Source organism: Lethenteron reissneri, chromosome 53 (genome assembly GCF_015708825.2).
Source record: "Lethenteron reissneri isolate LAM-NWPU_2019-01 chromosome 53, ASM1570882v1, whole genome shotgun sequence".
In the NCBI taxonomy this organism is placed as follows: Eukaryota; Metazoa; Chordata; class Hyperoartia; order Petromyzontiformes; family Petromyzontidae; genus Lethenteron; species Lethenteron reissneri.
Window position 1 is genome coordinate 10529069 of NC_083831.1, and position 19245 is coordinate 10548313.

A 19245-nucleotide genomic window follows, 5' to 3' on the forward strand; every position below is an offset into this window, starting at 1 on the left:
CCCTACGTAAGCGTTGCTATTTCCAATTAACCCTCAAGCCTGCTTTCAGGCAGTGGCAGAGAAGAAGGGTGGCCAATGCCACCTATAACATTTCCTTTTGGGGGCAGTGTTATTGACAGAATGTGTCGGTATCTCGTAAGTTTCACAATGGGTTTTTTTTATATTGTCACGTGGGGCCATGCTGGATATAGTAAGTCGACTGAAGAGATGCCGATTGGAGCCGCTGTCCTGCCCTATCGCTTGCAGGTGGGCGTTGAGACTCTTGCAGCCTGTCTGGGGTTATGCGATGAGACACTTTGTTTGATTAAATAATGGACAGGGGGGGGGTCTCATCTCTCCACGATGAAAACTTGTTTCAAGAATCAGCCAATTGGCCTTCCGGACTAATGTTTGAACAAGTACTTATCACGTTAAGATTTCAACCACTGTAAAAGATTGCATGATCAAACAGAAGGACTTGCGCTTTAGAAATTCAAAGCTCAGTTTGCGTGTTTATTTTGTAAAACGACGCAAGGAAATTTCGGAGACCCTCCGAACACTAGGATGCCACAATGTTGTTGCATAAAGTCAATGCCAGGAAAAGCTTTGTTCACGAGAGCGCCTATTAATGTCAGCACAGGTATGCTCCGTCACCTTTGCCTTCTTGATTTTGGATGTCATTAATGACCACACTGGGTGCTCATTTCTTGGTCCAGATATAGAGACCCAGGTCAGGAGTAAATTCCAGCTGTGGCTGGTTGCTTGCACACCATGCTCAGGAATCGAACCTGGGTCGCCAATGTGGTGACTGCGGTATGCGAACCACGACAACGCCGCTTCCCGCGTAAATCGCATCCGTTGAGAAACTCAAATTCTGTCACAGTACGATGCTCTTTTCCAATTTTTAATAAGGCAAGTACACTGAGAACATTGTTTTTCAATTCAACATTTGTGATAGAAGCATCGCCGAAGGCCATAACACACTAGGGCAAATTTTTGGGCAAGAATCGTTGCTTCTAATTGTCACTTGCAACAGTTGCTGCACCACTTTCCATCGGGGAGAAAAAAGCGTTACCCAAACATGGACGTATCCGATCGTTGCTCCACCTAGCAGGCACCTACAATAACAACTTCCCGTGAGGTTACAGAGGTCACATGACTGCTCGAGGGTGTGTGCCCTGTAGACCAATCACTGTTCATCAGCCACACTTTTCAACAGTTTTCATTGGCTCGACAGAACCCCAACACTCTGTACCACTTTGGTACCAAGTTGCCACAGATGATCATAGCAAATGCAATGAATTCCCCAAACATTCCCGAGAGCTGGGTTCTCATATTTTTTAAAGCAACATAAAGTGTAACTGGCAAGTCACATGACGGCACGTCAGTGGACGTTGTGGCGTCACATGGCATCAAGACACACCGCCTCTAAGTGACCATTAATCTCTACCTCGTCTCCGAGTCTCTCCATCTCTCTTACCCATCTTGCTTGCAACAGGTTACACCATTGCTGTTACACAGCAAACGTTGTCGCCTGTGACAATTGCCAGCGAGGATTTTCCCCCAACATTGCCCAAGAGTAGCGGCACCCATTGCGGAAGCAATATTTCGCTCTTTCGCCACTTTTCACTCGCCACGCTGCACGACGCGGTCCTGACAGCCCATGTTGCATCCTAGTGTCCCGAGGGCCGTATAGCCAGAGTGGGAGTTGGGAGTGTTGCTTGGACTTTGGCAAAGGGGTGGTGTGGGATGGGGGGGGGGGGGGTCAGTGTCTGCGTCAGGGGTTCAACTTGTCCGGTTCGTCAGCAGGGCACACGCGAATCGGAATCCCCAACTTGGAGAAGTGGACGAGAGCTCTGGCCACCTTGTCGGGGTCGATGTTGTAGATCGGGTGGGTCGGTTGCTGCCGAAGGGGAAGAGGCGAGTCGTAGCGGTGACAGTTAGCAGCAGCAGCAGCAGGGCGTTATTGCCCACGTCAAGAAATCCATCTAAACTTCATTTCTTTAAAGGTGCATTTCTTAAGACAAGGCGCCTGGGTACATTATCGTTCCAATAAATATTTTAAAAAACATGCAATGAAAATAATAACCACGTTAATTTAAACCGTAACTTTGGCGATGCTATGTTAGTCTTCATCTGTAAATGCCAGGTTAAGCGGGTAATGGTTTAATTAGTTTTTTTAAACTTTTGACGGTCAGACAGTCCCTTATTCGATGACGTAGGGAATTCACAGGGTGGGAGCCGTGTTTATAATTGCACCCTCAGGATGTTTAGCAATCCCTTGTTGGCAGATGGAAGGGCAGTAGGAGGAGAATATCCTTCAGATAGCAGGGTCTCTGGTCGTGGAGGGCTTTACAGCATTATGGAATGCTATTAGCACGAATTACACAATATAAAAGGAAAGTATTGTTATTTATAGGTCAAGAGACCGACCTTGAAGCTATGCGCCATTGCACTGGCAACATGTGCAGTCTGCGGAGCACAGGCAGTTACATGACTGGTCCTAGACGTACCGGTCAATAGGCTGGGAGCCACATTTTGCACCAACTTTGCGGTGAAGGACAATCAAGGGTGGGAGTGGTGGTGCCGGGATTTAGCGGCATTGCGATATGAAACCAGTGACCCGAATTCGATTTCCTGCCATGGCTAACATAAGTGGAGAATGATAGCTTAACAAGTCCCAACCCCTACTCCCCTCTGCCTTACCAACCCGCACTAACCAGCGTGGTGAAGTATAGCATATGAGGGGGCCATGTAGCCCAGCACCAGGCCCGGTTATCTTTGTTTCCCCAGTACTGTTTGCACACCGCACCAAGGACCAGTTGAGAAGGGGACTCGCTACTGATTTTGATCCATGGCCGGGAATCAAACTCTGCTCTCTGGGTTCGTATTCTCAGCGCCCAAAGCCACTGTGCACATGCAAACAGACGTCACCCACCAGGGCATTGCTCTCCTTCCCAACGATGGTATCCTTGGACAAGCCGTCTTTACAGAAGTGCTGAGCCACAGAGAGACCGCTCAGGCAGTAGCATGTGTGGTAGAAGTCCCTCGCCCTGCAACGGCAGTTGCAAAGCAATCAACACAAACTCCCGCATGCCGATATCCGCAAGCCCTTGCTGCTTGCTTGCAAGAGGCTGTGGGCACTAGTAAAATGGCACCACAGCAGGGACAGCTGCCATCAGAGGGTCCCCTGGGATGAAAGCTGCACTTTAAGACGTTTGTTATTTGGCGATAAATGAAAGCTATTTTGGTGATGCTGTGTTGGCAGTGGCACACAAGTACGAATTCCAACAAAAAAACACATTTTACAAAAAACTGCCAGAAAAAGGAAAAGTATATAAAGCATATGCCGTTGTCATTCACTCAGATAAAGGCACAGAGGAACTGCCTGTTCTCTCGTCCTTTCAAACAGAAACCGCAATCCTGGCCCAGTACGTGCCCTGAGAAGCAAGCCTTGTGTTTTTGGTCACCCTGGTACATCGACGTTTTGAGATGTGGGTTTTGGCATCGAATGGAGAAAATCAGTTGGATGGAAAGAAAGATAAATGTCGAGGTTCTAGAGAAGGTTCCAAGGCAATTGGAGTCAAAATCTTTATTTATACTGGAGGAATCCCATGAGCTGTAAAGCTCTTTTTCACAGACGTCCGGTAGACAGGATGGTGGAAGTTTGAGCCATTGGGCAGAGGAGTAAAGAAGAAGGTGACTCAAGGAGGAGGGGACTTACGAAAATATCTATTTTTTTAACTTTCATTCATTTATTTTACCAGGTAAGACCCACTGAGCTATATAGCTCTTTTTCAGAAGCGACCTGGCCACAAATGATAGCCCAACGAAGTGGCTTAGCATCACGTGGAAGTTTTAGTAAGCAAATACTCTAAACACATGTTAATTTTACATGTGGAGGGGAAAAACCGGAGGACCCAGAGAAAAATCCACGCGACCACGGGGAGAGAGACATGCAAACGCCAAATATTCAGGCGTTAGGGTCGGGATCAAGCCCATGACCTCCTGTATGCCAGGCGAGGTAGGAAGGGGCTGCCGTTCAGAGAAATGAAGAAGAAAGCTCAAAATGGGACAGGATGGTGGAAATTTGAGCCATTGTGCAGAGGACTAAAGTATAAAGATGACTCGAGGAGGAAGGGCCCTACTTTCCGGGTTTGTCCAACAGCCCTCCGGCAACATGCTGGCAGCACATGAGCAGATACTCCTGCAGCGCCTCCTGGTGGAACATCCAGCGCTGCTCGCTCAGCGCTTGGTCCCCTGAACAGCGTAAACAAAGACAAGACAAAGATCCCCCGTGTAGCCTTCGACTTTTGGAGCAAGTGCATGTTAGCAAGAAGCACCTATGAAGGCAGGGCACAGCACACGAGGGGGGCGAGCGGTGAGCGCCATTCCCAGCCGCCTTTGTCTCCCTAGCAGTGATGTTACACATCGCACGAGATTGGCACGGTTGGTTACGTGAGGTACAAAAGATGTTCATCGTACATACATACAGGGGAGGCCCAGGACCGGTTCAGATAATCGCCACTGGTGTTGGCCATTAATGGGAATCACCGAGTGCGTAGTACGAAGTGCTAACCACTACACTACCGCTCCCCGCAGCTCAGGGGACCAAGCTCAGCGCTTACTCCCTGAACAGCACAAACATGTGCGCACGCACACACGCGCACACATTCAGAATCAGAATCTTTATTTAGCCTGGAAGAATCCAATGAGCTCTGAAGCTCCTTTTCAGAGATGGGCGGGTCAATGAGCCCAATCCACTGTCTTTACAGCAATCGAGGCCCGGCGCTTGGAGGGTTTTTGAGAGATCAAGTCAAAGATAAAACTGATGGGGCAATGTGAGGGGCAACGTTGCCGGCATCGGCACTCCCAAGACGCCACGGTTGATCATGGTAAATGCATTGGCCATGATGGTTTACGGCAATGACTTCTCTGAATGTGCACTTGCGCAGGGCTCTTCGTCTGTATTTTCCATAGGGTCACGTGATAAAATAAGTGCGCACTGATGGGCCACGTGACATCGTATGCGACTTTGTGAAGCCGCATGGCAACGTGACGTCACGAGGACGTATCGCCGATCCGCGCCTCTCATCTCTGAGCTCTCTCATCTCGCTCTTGTTTGTCTCGCCGTCATCTCTTGCCCACAGCTATTTTATCGGTCTCTTGCTCGTCTCTCTTTAATCTCACAAATATTTGCCTCTTCATGCAACAGGGCCATTCGAGAAAACCTTTAATCCCCCACATCTGTCTGGAGCCATACGGCGTCACGACCATTTTTGTAACGGCAAAGGGGCGGCCCCGCAAATGCTTGCTCACGACACTGCTGACGGAAGGCCCTCTGGTGAATGGATATTTGGCCTACTCTTCCACGCCGAGCAGACTTCTTGGAAGAGGTTAGCGTACCCACACACACTTTGCCCCAGCACACACGACCTGTCGATCGACTACACCGTAGTGTGTTTCAACCGCTGCGCCGAGAGATGGAAATCGAAGTGGTGACCTCCCCCTGCCCCCTCCCTCTCCTTCTTGATTGTTAGTCCAGAGCGCTGACCATTACACTGCAGGGCAGCTCCCCCATGCCATTTAAAGTGCAGCAGTGTGTGAGATGAGTGGCAAGGCAGGGAATGGCAGGGATTGTATTGGGGGGGGGGAAAGGGAGAACGGGGGGGGGGGGGGGACGAGCCTTACCCTCATTCATTAGGGATCGATGTAGCAGGGGCAGCAGCCCCGCCTGCCAGAACGAGTAGCAGCCGTCCACCAGCTTGTTCGTACGGCCCTGGAAGCCGCCTTCGAACCTCATCTGCCTGTTCACGACCCACCGCTGCCACCATACGCAGAGAGCAGGAGGAGCACGAATCATCGTTAGCCTCACGCTGGCCCGATTGTCCAGGGCAGGGGTCGACAACCAAATTAACAAGGAGAGCCATTATTTTTTTTCTAATTCGGTACAAAACGCAATATTTCAAGAGCCGCAATGCATACATATATACAGTCATACCTCGGTATACGACTGCTTTGGAATACGTCGACTTTGGTATACGTCGTGTTTTGACAAGAAAAAATGTCTTGGGATACGACATCTTGCTTGGGATACGACGCGCTTGCTAGAACTTGTATGGGTCGGGATGAGTCACCGCGTACAGTACCCGCGTACACAACACTGTTACGGCTCTAACAAGCCGTAACAGTATTTTGTGGAATGACCAGACAATGTCACACTTCAAGAACATTCTTAGAAGAAGGCAAAAACAAACTTCAGTGGACAGGTTTTTAGTAAAACTCAAACCTGGTGAGCCTCAACCAGGTCCAAGTCAAGAAAAAAAAAGACAGAAAAGAGAAAAAACCCCAGAATTTCAGCTTCCTGAAGTTTAAATGGAAGGGGACTCTCCTTCCAAAAAATAACATCTCCTCCTCCACCCTTCCTCACCACCATCCTCGTAGGCTATCAACTCCTCTCAGCAAAGTAAAGTGACGTTACAATTTATTTTTTTCAATTTATTTTAATTTATGTATGCATTTTAGTAATAAGTAGTGTCTAAATTATTTTATACAACCCCATTAATGTATAATATGCCATATAAAATATAACTTCTTATACTCTGGAACGGATTATTTCCTTTCCCGTTATTTCTCATGGGAAAAATTCGTTTGGTATACGTCATTTTCGGTATAAGTCCTCCTACCTTCTGGAACGAATTGACGACGTATACCGAGGCACCGCTGTACATTACATAACGGAGCAGTCCGCAAAGAGCCATGCGCGCCTCCGCAGCTGCAGGTTTCAGGCCCCTGGTCCAGAGTCAAAGCATCTCCGTGCTTCTCTTAAACAATGTCTCCTTATCTAATATCGTCTAAAATTTTGCCGTCGGCATCATGTCGTGAGATGACGTGCCCGTTCAGATTTCTCGTACAGCGGTGCAACCCTTCACGTTAGAGAATGGCTCGTGGAAGCGGATGTGACAGAGCTATTTCTGAGCTCCATTCAAGTTAACACTGGCGTATGCCGTCGGGCACAGCACTTTCCCGCTATTGTTCGTCATGTGACCGACAAAAGGCTATTTTTGTTTAGTTTTCAGACCTATAATTTAGTCACCTTTAGTGCAGAACCAATTTCAATGTGGTGGTTTTCTGTGCAATAACTGGTGACCAGGCTGAGGCCATCTACTCGCTACACTTGAGAACCCAGTGTAATCACAGTGGACGGCCCACCTAAATATGAACCCAGGATCTCAATGAAGCCGGCTCAGCGCTAAGCTGTGAAAAGGGCTGCGCAAGTGCATGATTATCAACAACCATTACATTACAAAGCTGATCGTAGCAGTTTCATTCAGCGAGGAACGATGGGGAAGGGTGACTGTGCACACCAGAAGTCTTTGCAGATCCAACATTCGCTCCTTGCGCAGAATCACGAGGGCGGCGAGACCGCAGAACGTGTATCCACCGTGCGCCTCCATGCCTGGCACGCCACCAATGCCACCCTCCCAGTTCTGACAACTGCGGTACAAGCGATAGAGGGCAAACACAACCGCACGCATGCGCGTGCAGAGGTATGCCGTGAGTAGGAATTAAACTCGGGTCTCCAGGGTTCCTAGCACTGCACCGCCACTCCCCAATATTAACCGCGAGACACAAACGGGCACACGTGTAGATACGGAGGATGACAGCGCATCGGTGCGTTAGATGAGTATCGGGAAATTATTAAGGTGCAATACCTGACCACCCAATCGGCTGTTCCTTCAAAGAGCTTGGGTTCCATGATGTAGGTGAGGGAAGCCACAGAGGCTGCACAGTACGCGCTCCTAGTGGATACAGCAAGAACAAAAAACTCAACAAAATCACCCTCGAAGCCACGTGCCACCCGAACACTTTATGGGAAGTCAACGGTGGTTTAATATTTTTCTATATATCTTTTAACTACATTTTTTCCCAATTGTGCCATCCCTATATTGTCACGAGACAAAGCATCCATTCGGATATCCGCCATGTACTCTCGCGTACTCTATAGCACATGCACACTCCAGTGACCCTTCTCAACGTGTCATCCAAAGTGAGTACAAAGGTAACACACGTGCTTGCAACTGGTCCATTTATTAATGCACTCAGCCCTGCATAAAACAAAGAATCCATTCGGATACCTCGCACAGCAGTGCAATGCTTCATATTAGAGAATGGCCAACGGAAGTGGAAACTACAGAACTACCACTGAAAATCTCTTCAAGTGACCTCTGCACACCTGTCAATCCATACGGTTTACTCATTCTTGTACAGGCAAATTGAGTTCAGCTGTTTCAATATGGTCAACAAAAAAATGGTCTCCTTGTATGTGTTTCTCCTTTGTGATGGGACTTTGTAGGATGAACGTTGAGATTTACAAGGGATGACCAAGTAGGTCTGATTTGGTCTGTAATAAGGTAGGGCACTGATAAGGGGTTGACAGCTATGCCTCTGGTCCACATAGCCAGGGGGCAGCACTTTCCTACCCACCCCACCACTCAGAGTAACATTCAACACTTGGCAGTCAAACCGATGCAGCCCCCAAGACCATCAACTCACTTCACTCAAGAACCCGGTTTTAAACCCAGGTGGCCGCGTTACCTGACGTCCGTCTCTCCTCCTTCGTGCATGCAGAAATCTCCGTTGGGCTGCTTTATGCGGTACAGGAAACTCTGCAGCTTCTCCCTGTGCGATGCCACAGTGCAGCACAGCACAGTGTCATACCACGGTGCAACACAGTGCGTACCACAGTGCGACAGTGTCGAGTGACATTGTGGGCTCACGTTCTGATGCAGAGTGAAAGAGTAGGCTACGAGGTCAGTGCAGAAATAAAGCATGGAATGCTAGTGCGGTGCGAAGTGAACGTCCGGGCTACCGGTGCAGAGTGGGTTAATGGTGTGGCGCAGAGTGAAAGCGTGGGGTTACCGGTGCGGTGCAGAGTGGGATAACGATGTGGCGCAGAGTGAAAGCGTGGGGTTACCGGTGCGGTGCAGAGTGGGATAACGATGTGGCGCAGAGTGAAAGCGTGGGGTTACCGGTGCGGTGCAGAGTGGGATAACGATGTGGTGCGGAGTGAAAGCGTGGGGTTACCGGTGCGGTGCGGAGTGGGATAACGGTGTGGCGCAGAGTGAAAGCGTGGGGTTACCGGTGCGGTGCGGAGTGGGATAACGATGTGGTGCGGAGTGAAAGCGTGGGGTTACCAGTGCGGTGCGGAGTGGGATAACGGTGTGGCGCAGAGTGAAAGCGTGGGGTTACCAGTACGGTGCGGAGTGGGATAACGGTGTGGTGCGGAGTGAAAGCGTGGCGTTACCAGTGCGGTGCGGAGTGGGATAACGGTGTGGTGCAGAGTGAAAGCGTGGGGTTACCAGTACGGTGCGGAGTGGGATAACGGTGTGGCGCAGAGTGAAAGCGTGGGGTTACCAGTACGGTGCGGAGTGGGATAACGGTGTGGCGCGGAGTGAAAGCATGGGGCTACCTACCGGTCGATGACTGCGTACGACTCCTCCGTGCCCAGGATGCAGAGTGCGTTGACGGCCGCGTACGTGGGCGCCAGGTGCGCCTGCTGTCCCGGGCCGCCCCCGAAGCCGCCGTCCGCACACTGGCAGAGCTTGAGGAACGCACACACACTGCACGCGGCAGCACGCGGCTCAGCATCGCAAGTTGATTCACCGGCTCACCAACGCAAGTTGATTCACCGGCATAGCATCGCAGGTCGAATGTCGACATCTCCCTGCTCAAGCGAGCTTCGGACAGCACTCGTCACCGCTGAGCCAATACAGTGTTTGGAAATGTCACATTTGAAATTAAGATGTATTGATACAATTATTCATAGACCAGTAGCAGCGGTGCATTTGTTGTACTCCTACGAATTCAATGATGGGGCATATATATAATTAGGTATATAGCCGGAATGTGGAAGTCATGGACCGTGGCCACACAAGACCTCCAGCTTCGATGCAGCCCGCAAACGATAATTTACTGTCACTGCCAGCATCTTAGCCGCGCTAAATCGGGTACTACAGGGGAATATTTACAACCTTGCTACAACTGCATATCTAATTTTACGTCGCTCAGCCACTCCGGTCACTGCAAATGGCCCCTTTATACTGTGTCCATACCCACACATTTTTTTGCGTTTTTAAACACATCAGAGTACGTGCACCTGGGGCAGTGACCAACTACGGACAATGATGATGTTCGAGTGGGTTGCAGTGCTTGTGGAAAACTGCATTTGATAGCGAAAATCACCATCCCAATGTGTCTATAGAGCAGGGGTCGGCAACCAAAATAACAAGTGCAATTTTTTTTCTCTCATTCGGTAAAAAAACTCAATATTTCAAGAGCCGCAAAGCACGTCAATACGAAACGGTGGGTCCCTAATAAATAACGTCACGAAACAGTCCTTAATGAGCCGCAGAGGGTCCAACCCCTGCCAATGGTAAACTGGACTTCCATGGTGAACTGGACTTCCATGGTCAGGGGTGGGCAACCCAAATAACAACAAGAGCCATCTTTTTCGAATTTCAAGAGCCTCACTGCAGTCCTTAAGGAGCTGCACGCGGCTCCAGAGCCACATGCAGAGGAACTTTTTAAATCAGCGGATATTGCCTGCTATGCCATGTGAGTAAAAAAACAAGTGGCTCTTATCTTGTGCATGCATTACGGACGTAACTTGGCTGTGTCCAAAGGCTGTCTGACGTGAATTTGAATCTTCGTTAAGTTTATAATGCTTGAAATACTTTTAAGTGACTTTCAGGAGATCCAATCATATGGCTGCCACAACATGTTTTAAAGTGACAGCAGTCACAGCACAGCGGTGTGACAACAATGCACGTGAAAATCTTTCGTTTTCAAAGCTTTCGTGACTGCAGGGATTCATCTTCTTGGTTCTTTCGGTAAAGTCACGTAGAGGGGAAATAATAAAATAGATAAAATAAAACATAATAAAATATTTATAATAAAATATTTTATTGTTTTATATTTTTTGTTATATAATAAAAATAAATATTTTATAATAAAATATTTAATGTTTTATTTTATTTTATTATTTCCCTTCTACGTGACTTTACCAAAAGAACCAAGAAGATGAATCCCTGCAGTCACGAAAGCTTTAAATCAAAATATTTTCAAGTGCATTGTTGTCACACCGCTGTGCTGTAAATAAAATAATAAAAATAAAACATAAATATTTTATTGTTTTATTTTTTATTATTTCCCTTCTACGTGACTTTACCGAAAGAACCAAGAAGGTGAAAATCTTTCTAAAGTCCTTTTTTTGTTAACCCCTTTCCCGTTCTGAGACATCTGCAAATAGCAGGGTGGCTCCCGCTCACCGCTGAATCTCGGAACGCGCAAGCGGTGAGCGTTAATTTTATTTAGAAAGGCGTAGCGCTGCTGTTTTTAAAGACATTGTACTGTACTCACCAGACAGAACCGTAGCGACACGACCGCGCTCTACGACAGCTGGCGCCAAACTGTGCCACACACCCTCCCACGTGCCTTTTTACTTCAAATTCCGTTCGGAAACGATCCCGTTCCGATAACGTAAACGTACGTAATCGGAATCGGAAGAAAAACTGTTGACGTACGTGTACGTCATCGGAATGGGAAAGGGGTTTAGGAAACTACCAAGCCTGTGTTGCAAAGCCTCCGACACACGGCCACCGAGTGCAGCTACTAAAGAAGAGCCGCGTTTTGGGGCACGTACTCCGAAGCGAGGCTGTCGGGCACGGGCTCATCCAGCAGCTCCAGTCCGTGCAGGATCCAGTAGCAGATCCATGGCCGGCTGGCATCCAGGCACTGGGGGCACAGACACAGCCAGGTCGCGTTTCCACCGAAGAACCCGGAGCTCTGCCGCTGACGCCATACACGGCAAAACTAATGGATGACCCCTCTTCTTGGTTCTTTCGGAAATAATAAAATAATAAAAATAACACATAATAAAATAATTCTCACGACGTTTCGGCCACAATGCAAGCAGCCGTCCTCAGGTGAAGAACAGGTTTGTCGGGAAGACAGCGTCTGAATGAAACACCACCACGCTTGGAGCGTATATTTGAGGATGGCTGTTTGCGTTGTGGCCGAAACGTCGTGAGAATTATTTTATTAGGTTTTATTTTTATTATTTTATTATTTCCCTTCTACGTGACTTTACCGAAAGAACCAATAAGATGAATCCCTGCAGTCACGAAAGCTTTAAATCGAAATTTAATGGATGACCCTTACGTGACCGACCAAGAACCCGGGATTGGCTGAACCAGGAATAGTGGTCGTTGGTGTCCTCGCATCCCATCTTAAGAACCTTAAACGTGCCTCAGTTTGGCTCTATAAGCCTCTGGTAATAACATGGAACCCTCAGCATCCTAAAGATGCCCTGGTCTGGCTCTGTTATTGCATCAGCTGGCGTGTGCAGCGACTGATCGTGTCCACATATTCGGTTGAGTATGAAATGCACATTTAAAATAACAAGTGCAATCGTAATATCTGCCACTCATTGCCCTGCCACGAGGTCCCATGTAACATTCATTTATTGGCAACAAATGCGGCTTATTAACTCGGACAAAAGTTTTGCTTGTGTCAACGCATGCCTTGGTCTAGCTTTGCTCAAATTATACTATTTACTAGACACTCACTCACGCCACTAACGACTCGCCTTACACTGACTTCACCAGAGACACTCACTACTCACCACACACTCATCAGACACTCGCTATCCACCATGCACCACACACTCATCAGAAGCTGCTCACCACTCATCAGACACACAAACAGTCAGCACCGACTGAATGTGTGGTGCACAGATATTTTAGTTGGGAGCCTGTCTCTCAAGAGTCATTACTGTGTAGCAGACTGCATAAAATCACCATCTCTTTCGCACAACGCACACACATATCAAACAGGGGGGCACTATTACCTCGTATGCGTCCGATAAATGATGCAGCCCTTTCTTCAGATACTGATAATGTCTGTCTCGAAATAAAGTGGGTCTGGGAGAGCAGACAAGAAAGCACGAGTTGTAGCACAGAAAACCTGACACACTGCACAGCTGTTATCCAAAGCAGCGATAAGACATGTTGGTGCACCACTTAAAAGTAATATTTTTGCTGCGAGGTGGCCATGAAGCAGTACGTAACACCCATCTGTAGGGAACTTTTAGTATTATCACTTCGGGCTCAGCGGGCTCGGCGGTAGGGCGAGCGACTCACAATAGGAAGGTTGTGAGTTCAAATCTTAATTGGGGCTCGACTCAGCCCATCATTCCGCCCAGGTTGATTTAAACGAATGATACCACCCACTTTATAGAGAAGTCAACAGTGGATAGCTCTGACCCTCATCATAGGAATGTAGAAATCGCACAACTGCCTCAGGGCTGTACGTTTAACTTATTTTGCACCGTGCGTAGCCAACCGTGCTAATCGGAGGTGCAATGTTAATAGGAGTTGAGCATTGCCCCAGCGCACACTTTTGTTTTAATCTCCAGTCAATCTGATTTCGTCCTGCTGTCACTGATTAAAAAGGAACTGGCCAAACATCCCAACGCCAAACTGAAAATTCTGCAAAAATGGTAAGAATGCCCTTGACAAACGACGATAACCACACGAGCAGAGTGTTTACGTATTTATGTTGGCGTACGCAACTAAATGGCCAAGGAAATGACGGAATGACAGCCAAGGGACGGAACGCCACCGAGGCTACGTCTGCCGAGGAGATGGTGGCACGATGAAATCAGCTCGCGTGAAGGTGCCGGGTGGATTGTTCTATCGCACGATTGTGAAAGATGACGGCGGGCTGGATTGGACCTTCATCCAGTAGCGTATTGACCGTGGCTGCCGATGATGACGATGATAAGCGACATGCACATTGACAGTCAGCAACGAATGCTGACTGCACGTCTGTGTACTGTGATGCTTTACGTGCAGTGTGGGAATCTGGAGACGGGTGCCTTCCTCCTTACTCAGAAGCGGGCGGCTCGAACAATGAGCACGCTTGCTTGATGATGTCTTCAATGCGCTTCTGTGAATTGCAAAAAGAAACCAACCGTACAAATCAGCCTGACAATACTCTCTCGCCTGCCCTCCTATCCACACTGCCATGTAACCGGCTATTGAGTCCGTGGTCCAAGATGCACCGGATATACCACAGGCCGGAGGAGCTGGGATACGAAAGCGAATGGTACATTGCACAGGAGCCATAAAACCTTCACATTTCATTCCTCGCACCAAGGACCCATGGCCAAGCACGCTTGGCCACTGCATTCACTCCGTTACCCCCCGCACCAGGATCTATCTGCGCCTCGCTCCCGAGCGTTCTTCATACCGCCCTCGTATTCTTTCCCAATCTCTCTACTCTCACATATCCCGACCAACCCGAGGCTCTTATCTCTCCCCGTCTCTCTCTCTAGTTTCCACATCTATCTTCTCTCCTGTCAAGACCTCTCCTCCTCTCCCCCGACATCTCTTCTCTCTCCGTCTCTCCACCACCACCACTCTCCCATCTCTCCACCACTACCACCACCCTGCCATCTCTCCACCACCACCATCACCCTCCCATCTCTCCACCACCACCATCACCCTCCCATCTCTCCACCACCACTCTCCCATCTCTCATCTCCCGTTTCACCACCACCACTACCACTCTCCCATCTCTCCTCTCCCCATCTCTCCACCACCACTCTCCCATCTCTCCACCACCACCATCACCCTCCCATCTCTCCACCACCACCATCACCCTCCCATCTCTCCACCACCACTCTCCCATCTCTCATCTCCCGTTTCACCACCACCACTACCACTCTCCCATCTCTCCTCTCCCCATCTCTCCACCACCACTCTCCCATCTCTCCACCACCACCACCCTGTCATCTCTCCACCACCACCATCACCCTCCCATCTCCACCACCACTCTCCCATCTCCCGTCTCACCACCACCACTCTCCCATCAATCCCTCCTCTCCCGTCTCTCCACCACCACTCTCCCATCTCTCTCCTCCCCATCTCTCCACCACCACCACCACTCTCCCGTCTCTCCACCACCACCACCCTCCCATCTCTCCTCTCCCCGTCTCTCCACCACCACCACTCTCCCATCTCTCTCCTCCCCATCTCTCCACCACCACCACCACTCTCCCGTCTCTCCACCACCACCACCACCCTCCCATCTCTCCTCTCCCCGTCTCTCCACCACCACCACTCTCCCATCTCTCTCCTCCCCATCTCTCCACCACCACCACCACTCTCCCGTCTCTCCACCACCACCACCACCCTCCCATCTCTCCTCTCCCCGTCTCTCCACCACCACCACCACCACTCTCCCATCTCTCCTCTCCCCGTCTCTCCACCACCACCACTCTCCCATCTCTGCTCGCCTGCTCGATGGAGGTGAGGCTGACGACTCCGTTGTCCGTGAACTCCTCGCTGCTCAGCGCGATCCGTGGCGCCGTGGCGGCGCTCATCCTCTCTCCTACTCGCCCCGTCAATCACCGCCTCAAACCTCGTCCACCAAACCTCGTCCACCGAACCTCGTCCACCAAACCTCGTCCACTCAACCTCCTCCCCGCACGACGTCTCCCACACGGCTGCACGGCTCCAATAATCACAGGAACGCGCCCCGTGCAGTCGCAACGGCTGCGAGCTTTAACATCGCAGAATGCCCCCGGGGCCCCGAGTTGCACTGCGGGCGAGCAGCGCGCCGATTGGACGGGCGCCCTCGGGGCGTGTAGCGTTCGCAAAATGAGCAAGCGGTGAAGGAAACTCTTGTTTCGCGTGACGACTGATTCGTTCGTGGGGCGTGGGGGGCGAAGCTTGCACGCCCCCCCGCGCCCCACAACCCCGTCGCGTTTCGATGCGTGCTGATTCGCTCGGTGGCAGCTCTTCCGGGTGGGGGGGGGCCCGGGGTGAGGCCGGGGGTGGGCCGGGGGGGCCCGGTGGGGGGCGGGGCTTGGCCGATTGTGGGCGGGGCGAGGGTGGGGCGGGGGGGGGCCGGGGGGGCCCGGTGGGGGGTGGGGGCGGGGCTTGGGCGGTTGTGGGCGGGGCGAGGGTGGGGCGGGGGGGGCGGGGGTGGGGGCCTTTCCCCATTCCGTTTGTTCATTTGTCTCAGCTGTGGCCAACGGGGGTCGAGGGGGTTGGAGGCCGCTGGGCTGATTGTAAACTGGGATGGTAAAATATTCGTAGGTTTTTTCGGTAAAGTCACGTAGGTAAAAAAAATTTTTAGTAAAATTAATAGAAATAAATTAAAATCACGACGTTTCGGAGGCAACACAAGCTTCCGTCTTCAAGTGGAACCGTCACAGCACGATAGCTGTTACTTGATACACATGCAGACGGAAGCTTGTGTTGCCTCCGAAACGTCGTGATTTTTATTTTATTTTTATTTTACTTTTATTAATTTAAATTTTTTACCTACGTGACTTTACCGAAAAAAACCTAAGAATATGAATCATTGCAGTCACGAAAGCTTCAAATCTAGAAGGGATGGTAAAACCCTGGGAATTGAATGAGTAGAGATTTAATTTAAATAAAAGCGTGCTTCTGTATACGTATGAATAACAAAACACGCAACACATGTGTCGATAACGTTGTGAGTGTGTGTGGCCTTAATAGGGAACGCATGTAAACAGGCGACGTTTCCGGCAATGGTCCTTCTTTCAAAACACCTTGTGCTTTGGCACTTTTTCGGGCAATTGCCGAAGCTTTGTGTATTTTTTTCTTTTAAGGCAGTGATATTGACTTGTTCTATTTGTGTTTGTGCATCACTTGCCAATGCTAGGGTGGCAAGATGTTCACTACCTCGACTGGTATGGGTTCGGCCCCGATCCTAACGTTTATATGTTTGGAGTTTGCATGTTCTCCCAGTGGTCGCATGGGTTTTTCTCCAGGTCCTCAGGTTTTTGGCTGCTAAGCATTTCCACATAAGCCTCTTTCTTCACTCGGCTATCAATTGTGGCCAGGTCGCTTGTAAAAAAATACTCATATAGATCAGTGGGCTTTACCCGGCAAAAATAAAAACTTTTTTGTTTATCACCAATTCAGAAGGGACCCCTTCTGGCAGCTTTCGCTATGGGGCCGTCCATAAATGACGTCACGCACCTAGAGGGGAGGAGGGCGGGGTGAGACATTTGTGACGTCACATCAAAAAAGCAACTTTAAACAAATATAGACAACATGTTCTACTTAATTAAATTGACTTTTTAATAAATGTCTTCTACAACATCAGAGTGCAGCGCCACATTAAATACGCACTACAATGACAATAGTTTAAAGCGATTTGAAGCATGTTTTTTATTTTATTTGGGGGGGGGATGGCAGAGCTTTGTGACGTCATATTTGAGGGGGGGGTCTGACTTTTTGTGACGCCGTGTGACGAAGGGGGGGGGGGTCAAATAACGTCCAAAATCGCGTGACGTCATTTATGGACGGCCCCTATGCGGCGCAAGCCACAGCAGCGTTGTTGCTGTGGCTTTCACGCGCGTTTGCCTCTGTTGAACAAACTAATCGATGGAACATTTTAAAAAGCGTTGTGTTACGATTTGTCTTATGAGATTCCTGCTGGATACTCAAACCACTGCACTTAGTGGAATTCCACGGAGATTGGCCACATTGATTGATGAACCAAAGCTCACCGATTCACTAGCTTAGCAGGGGTCAGTCGCCTCATTGATTCTTAACATCGCTACTAACCTAGTTATTGTTGCCATTAATTTCACTCGTTGATTCTTCAATCCATGTCGAGGACTCGGTCTAAATTGGCTGGGTTTTTTTTCATCCAGTGGTCACAGCAAAACTCACCCACTCAGTGACTCACTCACTCAGTCACTTACCCACTCAGTCACTCACCCACTCAATAACTTTACCACTTAGTCACTCACCCACTTAGTCACTCACCCACTCAATTATTCATCCACCCAGTCACTCACCCACTCAATCACTCAAGTCACCCACTCTCACCCACTCAAGTCACTCACCCATTCAATCACTCACTCACCCACTCAGTCACTCACCCACTCAATCATTCATCCACCCAGTCACTCACCCACTCAATCACTTAAGTCACCCACTGTCACTCACCCACTCAAGTCACTCACCTGTTCAATCACTCACTCACCCACTAAGTCACTCACTCACCCACTCAGTGACTCACCCAGTGACTCACTCACTCACCCACTAAGTGACTCACCCACTCAGTCACTCACTCACTCACCCACTAAGTGACTCACCCACTCAGTCGCTCACCCACTCAGTCACTCAAGTTACTCGCCCACTCAAGTCTCTCACCCATTCAATCACTCACTCACCCACTAAGGTCACTCACTCACCCACTTAGTCACTCACTCACTCACCCACTAAGTCACTCACCCACTCAGTTACTCACCCACTAAGTCACTCACTCACTAAGTCACTCACCCACTCAGTCACTCACTCAAGTCACTGGCCCACTAAGTCCACTGCAGGTCACACAACACATCTCTTTCTGCTGACCCGCCCATGCTGCATTGTTGACCCCGCCATAGTGAACATGTGAAAGAGCTTCAGAGCTCATCGGATTCCTCCAGTCGCAATGATGATTCTGATTTATGCTTCTTCCCTTGCTCTGATCCGGTTAAGAATTCCCTCCCATCATCTCTTTTTTTCCCGAAGCTGTTATAATAACCTTGCGAAATTCAAGAAACGTGTAAACTTATATCTACGGTATTTAAACAGTTATTCGTACTGCATTTTGCTGGCCGCTTGGATATTTTTTAATCCTTTATATTAAGTTCACTTGCTTGCACGCTTACGACCGTGCAAATCTTTCGGTCGTTTTTTAACCCACTTCCCGTGATCCAATTGAGCTAACATTTTGCACACAGACTCGTTGTGTGTGACAATTTATTTTCGTGAAAAAATTTTTGTTCCAAAATTTTACACTTTTTAGGAATTTTTTTATATTTAATTACCAATTGCTTAATGGTGGCAGGCAATCATCTGACCCATAGGTGGCAGCCATCTCAAGCCAGAGGACGAGAGGACTCTAGCCGCCACGCATATAAAGGATTTATAGTGAAAAACTGTTTTTACGGGTTAATTTTTTAGCCCTTGAATCTGCATTCAACAACTGTGTAAAATTAAAGTACAATGCAGGCATTTTCGATGACACAATTCACTCGAATTTTCACTTTTGTACCGTGCCGTAATCAACGTTTCGCGCCGTGGCCCTTCTACTAATGTCAATGACGAACGGAATGGGAGTTTGCGTGTTTACGCGGGTCGATTTACCAAACGCGCACGTGACCGC

At 49.1% G+C, this 19245-nt stretch overlaps 1 protein-coding gene across 1 annotated transcript; it reads right to left on the bottom strand.

The window, feature by feature from the left end:
* Window positions 1–869: 869 nt before the first annotated feature.
* On the bottom strand, window positions 870–15615 carry LOC133356174 (protein farnesyltransferase subunit beta-like). Its single transcript, XM_061573551.1, has 12 exons — window positions 15341–15615; window positions 13931–13989; window positions 12890–12962; window positions 11684–11775; window positions 9456–9602; window positions 8578–8661; window positions 7695–7781; window positions 7347–7476; window positions 5671–5803; window positions 4128–4239; window positions 2918–3032; window positions 870–1882 (listed from the first exon to the last, which is right to left on the bottom strand). The coding sequence occupies exons 1-12, from the start codon at window positions 15425–15427 to the stop codon at window positions 1757–1759; spliced, it is 1245 nt and encodes a 414-aa protein (XP_061429535.1). The 5' UTR covers window positions 15428–15615; the 3' UTR covers window positions 870–1756.
* Window positions 15616–19245: the final 3630 nt, after the last annotated feature.